Source organism: Rhinatrema bivittatum, chromosome 4, assembly GCF_901001135.1.
Source record: "Rhinatrema bivittatum chromosome 4, aRhiBiv1.1, whole genome shotgun sequence".
Lineage (NCBI taxonomy): Eukaryota > Metazoa > Chordata > Amphibia > Gymnophiona > Rhinatrematidae > Rhinatrema > Rhinatrema bivittatum.
Window position 1 is genome coordinate 247242000 of NC_042618.1, and position 10688 is coordinate 247252687.

Here is a 10688-nt window from a genome sequence, read left to right on the forward strand (position 1 = left end):
CTTTTTCAAAAATACAGCTATGCCGCTGAATAACCATGTATATATTGCATCTTAGCAGGCTAAGTTATATTCCCTAAGTTTAGATCTGCTATTTAGCAGGTCTAACTTACTACTTAATTCACTAAGGCTTTTCTCCTATTCTGTGTCTATAGGAAAAATACCTTGATGAATCAGGCCCTTAGATGGACAAGTTATCCGGCTAAGTAACAATATCACTACTTAGCCGGATAAGTTACCCAGCTAAGTAACGTTGCCCCAAACCACCCACAAAGTTGTCCACCTAACAGATAGCAGGATAAGTTACTTATCCAGCTATCTAAAGGCAGCTGATTGCGAGCAGATATTCAGTGGCTGCTAGATAACCGGATAAGTCCTTCTCATCCAGCTAGCTGCTGTTTGAATATCGAGCCCAATGAATATGCATGAGATAGATCTACATACAGTGGAGGGCAATACATGTCAATCTATTTCATGCATATTTATTGAAGATATCCTGAAAACCAGGCCTGTTTGTGGCTCTTAAAGATTGGATGTGGCCATCTCTGCCCTAATCCTTTATTATCTCCCTTTTCAGGTTTAACTTTAGTAGCCTCCACCCTTACCCCACAACTCTTCCTCCACCAGTTTATTTCTGGTTTAAGCAAGTTAATTTTTTTTAATGTGAACAGGTTACCAGCTTGTAGCATAAACCCCCAACATGGATGACCTGAGGTCAACACAGGTGCCCTGGGGCAGAGCCAGTTGCAGGGGGGAGAGGCCCAAACTCCCCCTTGGATGATGCAGTTGACCCACCGAGATTCCTCTATAATGATGCAATCGCAAGCATGAAAACTCTGGAGAGCTCCTGCCGGGATAGCAGCAGCACAGAATGCTGTCATCCTACCTCCTAATGAGGTGCAATGGCGTGATGTCCCAGGCAGTCACATGCCTCCTTGCCCACTCCCTTCTGATGGCTTTGCCTTTAGTCCACTCTGACTGGTTTTTTTGAGACTTATTCAGGAAGGGTATTCTTATGCCCTCCGACATAGCTTATGCCCTCCAACATAGCTCTGATTAGCCAAATACGCAAGCCTTTTCAACAACTTCAAGGTGATAGTCCCTAGAGTATGCTTAACCCGTGATAGATTATTTGATAGAAAACATTCTTCAGTTCTCAGGTGCTGTTCATTATGGATTATAATAATAGTCTACAATATGCAATACATTCAGAACATCTGGCAAAATTAAACACATTCTTGAGGTCCCCATTTGCCCTCCCAATTTGAGAAATGCTATATAAAGCACAGTACCCATGAACACTCCGCCACTTGCATAAGGCAACAAAGGGTAGAGTTATATGGAGTTTACTCCGAGAAGGTGGCGTTGCTATTGGTGTGCCCCAGGAATCCGTCCTGGGACCTCTTCTTTTCAACATTTTCGTGAGCGACATAGTGGAAAGATTGTCAGGAAAGGTTTGTCTTTTTGTTGACGAGACCAAAATCTACAACAGGGTAGACAGCCAGGAAGGTGTAGAAAATGTGAGGAGGTATCTAGTGAAACTCAAGGAATGGATCTAGAGACTGGCAGCTAAGATTTAATGCTAAAAAAAAATGCAGAGTAATGCATTTAGTTGAATAAACCCCCAAGGGAGAGGTGCAGTATTGGAGATAAAATTCTTCTAAGCAGAATCTGGGAGTGATTGTATCTTATGATCTTAAAGTGGCCAAACAGGTGTCTAAAGCAACAGCAAGTGCCAAAAAGATGATTGGCTGCATAGGGAGGAATAGTCAGCAGAAAAAGGGAGGTAATATTGCCCCTGTATAAGTCGCTGGTGAGATCTCATTTGGAATACTGTGTACAATTCTGGGGAGCGCACCTTCAAAAGTTTATATAAAATGGTTGGAGTTGGTCCAGCGGGTAGCTACTAAAATGATCAGTGGTCTTCATTCTAAAGCATATGGTGATAAAGAACTAAACATGTAAACCCTAAAGTAAAGGTGAGATAGGGGAGATATGTACAATAGGTTTTCATGCACAGGGAGGCTAGCCTCTTCCAATGGAAAGGAGACTCAAGAACAAGGGGGTCATAGGCTAAGGATGAAAGGGGGTAGACTCAGGAGTAACCTTAGGAAACATTTCTTTACAGAATGAGTAGTGGATGCATGCCACAGCCTCCCGGTGGAGGCAAAAACAATATCTGAATTCAAGAAAGCATGGGATAAATGCAGGAGATCTCTGAGCGACTGATAGAATTGTAAGGGCTAGATAAATTAGATGGATGGGCAGACTGGATGGGCCATATGGTCTTTTTCTGCAGTCATGTTTCTATAAGCATACAAAAATCCACATATTATGTAGGTCATTATCCATAGACACCTTCCCAAGGCACTTAAGCAGTATAGAAAGATAAAAATAACTAGTTTGTTTTATAGTTTATAATATGGGGTTTTTTCTATAACTTCATTTAATTCATCCAGATTTCATTATTCATTTCTATATTGTACACATAGCATAATATCATGTGATGTGCCAACCTGTCTCTATAAAGTATTTGTATTCCCATTTCTACCACTTTCTACCTCTTCTATGCTACAGCTGTGGTGCTGTGCCTCTCTCTTGTTTGATAAATTATACAGATCCTGATGTACTAAGCATTTTTCCCTTAAACACAAAATGGAGGGGAAAAAAATTATCTACTTCATCTGGCCTACAGAACACTGCTGAAATAGGCTATGATCCAAATGATTCCTTTTTTTTTTTTTTTAAACAATTAGTATTACACATTTGTCAATAAATAGAGAATGTTAAGAAAGCCCAATAGGGAAGAAATTAGGGAATAACTGACAGTTTGATAGCTGCAAAACTATGTGAAGAAGGGGCCTATTTAGTCACCAGAACTAATATACCTTAGCAGTTATGTACAATTTCTTTTTGTTGGTCCTATAAAATCTATCGTGGTCTTCAAAGTAACCTATACAGCTCCTCGTCACCAAAAGGATTTCATCTTCCCTCCACTTTGAACTTTAAATTTATGCTGCATTTACTGTTTTCAAGTAATTACAGAACAAATTAGCAAACTCTCACCCTAAACATGTATTTTGCATGTTTCCTCCTGCCTTCCAGAACAGTCAGAACCAGCTGTGCTTCCAGAACAGTCAGAACCAGCCTATTAAGCTACAGCCTTCATGCCCAACTGCCTGGGGCTTCTCCCATTCCCCTTTCAATTCAATTAGTCCAGTTATTGCAACAAGAATCCTAAGTCTAGCCACTAGGTGTTGGCATTGCACAATGCCTGGAATGCCTTTTTCAGAGGGGCTGCAAGCACCACCTGTGCAGCATCACCAAACCCAACTAGGCCTGGGAATCAAACCCAGATCCTTATGACATCTTGTGGCCCTGCAGCTGAGCCACTGGATCGGCCTCCCCTCTGTTTTTGGTATGTGTATGGAAAGCTAGATTGCTTCAGGATTCAAAAATGGAGAGCGATCATTATTCATTATGTTTTCCCAGCATTGAAAAACAAAATGTTTGATTTCTCTGTAATTCTGATTTTAGTAACTGGGTTTTTTTTTTTGCTGCTTTACTTTTTATCCAGGCTAAGGAACATTCGGTATGCTTTCAACACCACCCTTCTCGTGATCATCTGGCGCATTTTCATCGCGAGATCGCAGATGGCTCGGAACATCTGGTACTTCGTGGTGAGCCTCTGCTATAAGTTTCTTTCCTACTTCAGGGCATCCAGCACCCTGAGGCACTAGAAAAAGGAACACAACCTCTTCAAGAAGGGATTCCAGACCTACAAACAGCAATTCTGGGCATCAGGGTTTGAAAGTAGAAGGATCAAGTAACCATGCAAAAAGACTACAGTCAAGGTGCATCCTTATGTGGGCACAAGACTTTTACTAATGAGTAAATAGTAAAATGTTTTTCATCCATGGAATCACACTGATTTTAAAGCCATAATTCTAGTTTTCGGCACAGTTAATTCTGGAACTTGTAAGTTTCTAGTATAGAGTGTGTGTCACAAAAGCTACTTTCCAAAAACTTACCAGCCTATTTTTTTGTTCTTAAAGGTTCGGATTAGAAGGCAGAAAGTTGAAAGGGCATGGAAACCATGTATGCTGTAGAGTAGTAACAAGGCCTTGCTCTCTTGCCACAAGAGGCAGAATGATTTCATTCTATTAGAGAATATATTTGAAGAACAGCATTACATGTACAGGACTACCTTAGTGGTAACAATATAAAAGTGCTTTCTAATGCCACTTTCTGTCTGTATTCTGTCAGATTTCTAAAAGCTTGAGCTGCAGGCTGATTGAAGCTTATTTCAGTACTATTCTACATTGCTCATTTTTAAAAATCTAATTTAGCAAAATGCTTGCACTGTGAAAAAACTGAAGAAAAAACACACCTGCCGAGCAATTTTTCTTCCTTCTCCTTAAAAACTCTCCAAGCTTGCCATCCTAATTAAGTATTCATCCCGTGGTGAAAGCCAATTTTAGAAATGAGGTCACTGAGTTACTTGTGCCTGTCCCAATATTTCTAATTATTATTCCATTGTACTGTATTAGCCAAAATAATTTGTTTTATTCACTGCAGTAAAAATTGATCAAATCATCATACTGTCTTATTTTAGTAATGGTAATGAATGAATAGTTTTCAGGTGATATTTTGAGGAAAAAAGACAGTATAACTTTTTAGCCTACTCTCTCTATTCCTAATTTGAGTAATAGTAGACATGAGCAAAAGAATTTCCTCTTGCAGTGACTTATGAAAAGGTACTTTTACTCTCTTCTGGTGAAAATCAAGGGGGAAAAAAAAAACAAAACAATGAAAAGACTAGGTGGCCATCAGTTGATTTTTTTTTTTTTTAAGCCAACAAAAATAAATGTGCAGATTCAGCAGATGTAACAGCATCTAAAAATAAAATACAAGAAGAAAGCATGGGTCAGGTGTAGCACACACATCATTTTGAATGTCCTGACTGAGTCAGGTAGCGTCAAACAAGGCATCCACTGTTGGCCTTAATGCCTTGCCTGAGCTGCCAGGATACGAGGCAAGGGGTAAGGGCAAACCAAGAACAAAGAAGGAGAGATGTGCTGAGGGTGCAACCAGTCTACACGTTTAAAAGGCAAACATTTGTGTTCAAAACGTAAGGCTGCTTATGGGCCAGCCACGCGAGTCTAGACCCTGGCTGGAGAGTGTGTTTTAAGCCCAAGACTGCAGAGGACTAGCTTAGCTTGAAATATGAGTCCTGCTGCTGTTGAGAATATTCATTTTATATAAAGTACAGTGCAACAGTCAAGAGATGTTAGCATGCCCCCGGTTCCCCCCTCTCCCCACACACGGATACTGATGTTACGCTGCTGCAGCAGCACTTATGGATACTCCTGGCCTACAATATAAAGTAAATAAGGACTGTCATTGTGCAACCTGCTGGGTGCCAAACAAATAATAAATTGCCTTTCTTCAGAACACGACGCTTCCCAAGTAACACTCATTTTCAAACCGCGAGAACAGCTAAGGCTTCTATGAAAACAAGGCGCACACATTTCAAGTCACTAACTACAATTGAAAACTTTGACAGAGGTGCTAGCTTTTGCATTCACTTTACATTTTAATAAATTATTTTCAGCTGGGTTAACACTTGTAAAAGTTTAAGATGGGACAGTAAAGTATGTGCAAAAGCCAACCTCTGACAAGGTGGCAAGGGAGTCATCACACAAAAGTTGAGGGGCCTCAACAACAATATCAGAAAATAAATACATGACAGGGCTTTGGACATCTAGACAAGACTTCCAACAGATGATGGGGCCAAAACAGTGGCAGAATTCAGGTATGCATGGGATAGACACAAAGGGACCTTAGGGCGGGTGGAAGTAGAAGGCCACAGATTAAATAAGACCTGTAACAGCACCATAACTTGATGCAAATGGATAACAGTGGGTGGACCAAGTGATCCTTAGCTGTAGCCTATGCTTCTATGCTAGCTTAAAAGCACCACAGGCTGATACGCGAACCCCACTGACCTAGAAAGCTTGCAGTATTGGTGCATCTCTTCACATTGGCAAGAGGCTCAGTTCCAGAGAAAACTCCACTGCAAGCTAACCATGCTTGTGGCCTTGATTGACTATCTGACAGCTATTACCCCCCAGATGGGAACTGTTAAAGTGTTTAGATTATTCAAAATGTGACCAAAAGGAAATTGTGTTATAATATGAACCTGGGTCATACTTAGAATACTCATACAGAAATATCACACTTTCCTAATGCAGAGCCAACAGGTGGCCTTACAAACAAGGAAACTAAGAATGGAAGAATAGAGGGAGTATCAGACTCTTCCTTGTTTGTAAGGGCACCTGTTGACTATGTTAAGGTACAGTATCCCACCTTTCTAAGTGTGTTTAATTTCAGTATGGGTGTGAAATTCACATTTTCATTTTTGCACACAGTATGAATGTGGGACATTCTTCAGAATGTTACATAAAAAGATTTACTTGTGAACTGGTAGCAATATTTCTTCAGATAGCCAAATCTACAAGGCCAGCACAGTTGTTCAGTGACCGTGTTGTGCACTAGTGGGTGGAAGACACAGATTTGATTCATGGGCCCAGCCAGGGGTGATGCGGAGACGTCATCACTTTTACAGACTGGTTGTGGCAGGAGTGGAGAAGGGAAGAAGAAGTGTAAATTCTAATCATTGTTCAATACTGATACCTACTGGCTGGAACTAGAGTGAATGCATACTAGGTTCAAAAGGGAATCCTGGTCTCTGGTCCCTGGGCAAGGGCCAATCACTGCTATGGCTGGGCTAGTAGAGGGTACAACAAATAAGGGAAAATAGCCCAGGTGTTTACAAAATGAAGGATCATTGCACCGTTGCCCAATAAAAGCCAGTTTTGATTGGGCTGGAAGCCTAACAAAACAGAAAGAAACTGCAGGCCCCAAGAATAAAATAAAATATAAAACAAGATAGCCACAATCAGAAATATCAGAGGATCAAGGTGCCTCATCAGAGAATGCAATTTATGAGCTAAAGGAAATGTAAAGAGATGATAAATAAAATTGAATAGAACTCTTACCTGGTAAGATAGATATAAAAATAATCTAATAGAAGAAAACAAACACATGACTACAAACTTTACAGATCAGTTACATCTGGAAATTGGCCCTGTTGGTCCTGAAATGCATGTACATTATTTCTGATTCATTTTTATTTTGGTCCAGTAAAAAGGACTTCTGCCTGCTATGAGTCAATCTTTATAAACACATTTTACTGGAGAGAAAAGACAAGGTTGTGATATAACTTCCCCTGCATCTAACACAAAAAAGAACTGAACTAAGCTCTTTCAGTTCATTTACCATTTTTCTCATCATCTTGCCTACTTTTGCCTGCTGATTAAAAAAAACAAAACAAAACAAAAAACCTAGCAGAATTGGGAAAACAAGCAGAATAGCAGATCGCTGCTGTTGTGTGGTATACTGGGAATCTGTTTAATGAAGTTTAGGTCCCTGAAATGGGTGTTTATTTCCTGTCACAGGGTGACTTATCCAGCTAAGTAGCTGTGATCTGCACCAGATAGCCGGATAAGTACTGAATTATGCTGCTATCTGGCATCTGCCTCCCACTGTCAAATAGATGGATAAATCAGTATTTATAAAAATCAGAAGCAACCACCTCTCAGAATAATCAACAATAAAGACAAACAGAGAGGGAAAAGGATCAAAGTCCAAATCTCATGAAACAATCCTTTAAATCTTTTTAATCACAAATGACATCATAAAAAACAGCTCCTAGATGTTTTAATCAGCAGCCTCTCTTCACATAATGGGCCGCAAGCTGTATTCAGCCTTTAGAGCAGTATGAAATTTTAATCATTTATTGTCATTTGCAAAAAAATATCTCCTTATATAATTTTTATTCCCAATATAAATATAAGTAAATCCAACAATGATTTTTATGAATCAAAAATCTCAACACTCCCAATTTTTAAGCATCAAATAATTCTGAAAAAATAGTTAAAAATAGAATACTTAGCCCAAATAGTTGAAACGTTTAAACCAGCAAAACTAGCTTATCCACCACAATTCTCAACATTCCCAACATGATTCATGTTTCAACTGTACATCAGTCTTCTTCAGGGGATTTTATTATAACTTCATGTAGGCAAATATTCTCCAATCCCGGACGACAATACCCGTCTCTTCAAACAATTCAGCCTCTCGCCAACATCGCGGTGGCGCCATGTTTTGAATTGTTTGAAGAGACGGGTATTGTCATCCGGGATTGGAGAATATTTGCCTACATGAAGTTATAATAAAATCCCCTGAAGACGACTGATGTACAGTTGAAACATTCTTAGCCACATTCAAAATGTGCTCTCACCTTCCTAAAAATAAATGAAACAAGTGACTAATGAAGCTCTTTTTCCTCAAAATGTCAACAGAAGCTTTTAGAAACAAATCTTAAATTTAAGCAATCATTTAAGGAACAAATACTTCTAGGCAATTACCAAAAACAACAATATGCCTACCTATCACAGATATTCAATATACACAAAAGGAATACTTCTCAGCAGAATGTATTTTTTTCAGGGGCATTGCTGCTGCTTTATAACTTTTTAAGTTCATTTTTGTAAAATAAATCAGTCACCACTGCCTGTAATGTCTGTGTATATTGCGAGATGTGTGACTACTTTTACCCCAGTAATTGATGTCCTCATAATGCACATTACCAGCTAACCACGTAAACGACATATGTTGTCAGCATATGGATTTATGCTTGCTCATCTCTTCAGTGCCCTTCAAGCATCAGTCATGTTTCATGAGTATTTCTGTACTGAGAAACATAACGGAAAAAAAATTGTAGCCATATGATTTTTAGGAGGGCTGTTGTACTGTTGAAAGCAAATCTGCATTTTTGCTAATTGCAATGAAAAAAAAATGGATATACTCTACATTCCTAGCAAATTTACTGATAAGTCTGCTACCTGGTGCTAAACATAGGTAAGAAGATAAGTTGTACTTACTTAAGGAAAACAAATGTAAACCTGTGCATCATGACATATTTGTAAATTAACAAGTTAAAGATGTTCCATCACATTTTCTCTGTTAAACGAAAGGCCCAATGTACTAACCATTTTTCCCCATAGAAAAATGAGAGAAAATCCTTAGCTGAAAACAGACAAAATCCAGGATAATTTACTCTAATGAAAAACAAGATGTTTAGAATTTCCTGTAAACCCATCCATTACAGATACGGCTCCTCATCAACGGAGAGGGAGAGAGGAGAGAGAGCGCACCTCTGCATAGAGTTAGTCTGGCACTCTCTATATAGGTACCACGCTAGAGGGGCACTTGGAATCGGGGTGGGTATTACACACACATTCAGAGGTATTCATAGTAAAATTGACATCAGTAAAGAATTATAGTCCTTATAAGTGATGAAAAGGAGTAGATTTGTACAATGCAGTACACTAGCATTCTTTACTGATGTCAGTTTTACTATGAATACCTCTGAATGTGTGTGTAATACCCACCCCGATTCCAAGTGCCCCTCTAGCGTGGTACCTATATAGAGAGTGTCAGACTGACTCTATCCAGAGGTGCTCTCTCTCACTTTCTCTGCTGTAAAAGTATGCAAGGCAACAGTATTTTAAATGCTACATGCATACTTTTGCTCTCGCCGCAATATGTGCGTTTATGGGTGCACGCGGGTTCCTTTTAAAATTTGCCCGATAGTTTCTTATGAGCCTCACACTGCATTTCCTTGAAAAATGTGCTACATAACCTTGACAGTGGAGTGAGGCTTGCTGTGAAGTGAAATGTCCTTCTTTCTACAATCTGCAAGGCTAAATACTGAAGACATACTTATACACATATGACAACAGTAGACATTTCTGTATGCATGTGTGTATTATATATATGGAAAATATTGAAACTTAACAAGAGAAAATTGAAATAAAGCGAGCCTTAACTATGAAACTGTCAACATAAATTTATAAATGTAAACCATGCTGAACTTATGAGGTTTTCTATTGTTCATTTTGGGTTCAGTTTTACGTGGCATGGGCTATTTTAACAGAGAAAGACAGTGTGTCTTTAATTAAGATACTTTTCCCCAAAATTAAGTTGTATTGCTTTTATTGCTTTTATTTTTTTTTTTTTTAACTCCAACATGTATTAATTGGAAACTGTCATTAAATTATTTTTTTTTTTGATAAAAGTAAATCATTAAAACGTGGCTTACCAATGGTCTTTTGGTTGAAAGACTCATTTTCTTATTCCTAACACTTAAAAGGCATGGTAGCGTTGATCTCTTGCATAGTTTTAATGCAAAGATGAGATACTCACCTCACAGGTATAAATGAGGAATAAGAAGCAAACCTTTTAGAGGAAAAAATGCACTAGAGGTCACTGTATGAAACATTTCATTTTCATTTCATTTAATAAAATGTATTAATCGCCTAACACTGAAAAGGCCTAGGCGATATACATAATAAACATACATAATGATAATAAAAACAAAAACATAAATAATACAATCATATATGTAAGGTTTCATAGAAACCATATCAAGTTATACAGATCTAACAATAGAGACTTATCCGTACGAGGAGATTCACTGAGTAACATACTTATGGTAGATCTAACAGGGAGATTCAACAAATAACACTCCATGAGTTCACTTTAACATGTTGAAAACATTCACA

The 10688-nt window shown here is 38.6% G+C and overlaps 1 protein-coding gene across 1 annotated transcript in view; it reads left to right on the forward strand.

Annotated features, from left to right (window-relative positions):
• FAR2 (fatty acyl-CoA reductase 2) overlaps positions 1-9424 on the forward strand; it is a 633073-nt gene extending 623649 nt beyond the window's left edge. The window contains 1 exon segment of the mRNA XM_029599995.1: positions 3575-9424. Within this exon segment, the coding sequence (XP_029455855.1) occupies positions 3575-3737 (163 nt within the window). The 3' untranslated portion in view covers positions 3738-9424.
• Positions 9425-10688: the final 1264 nt, after the last annotated feature.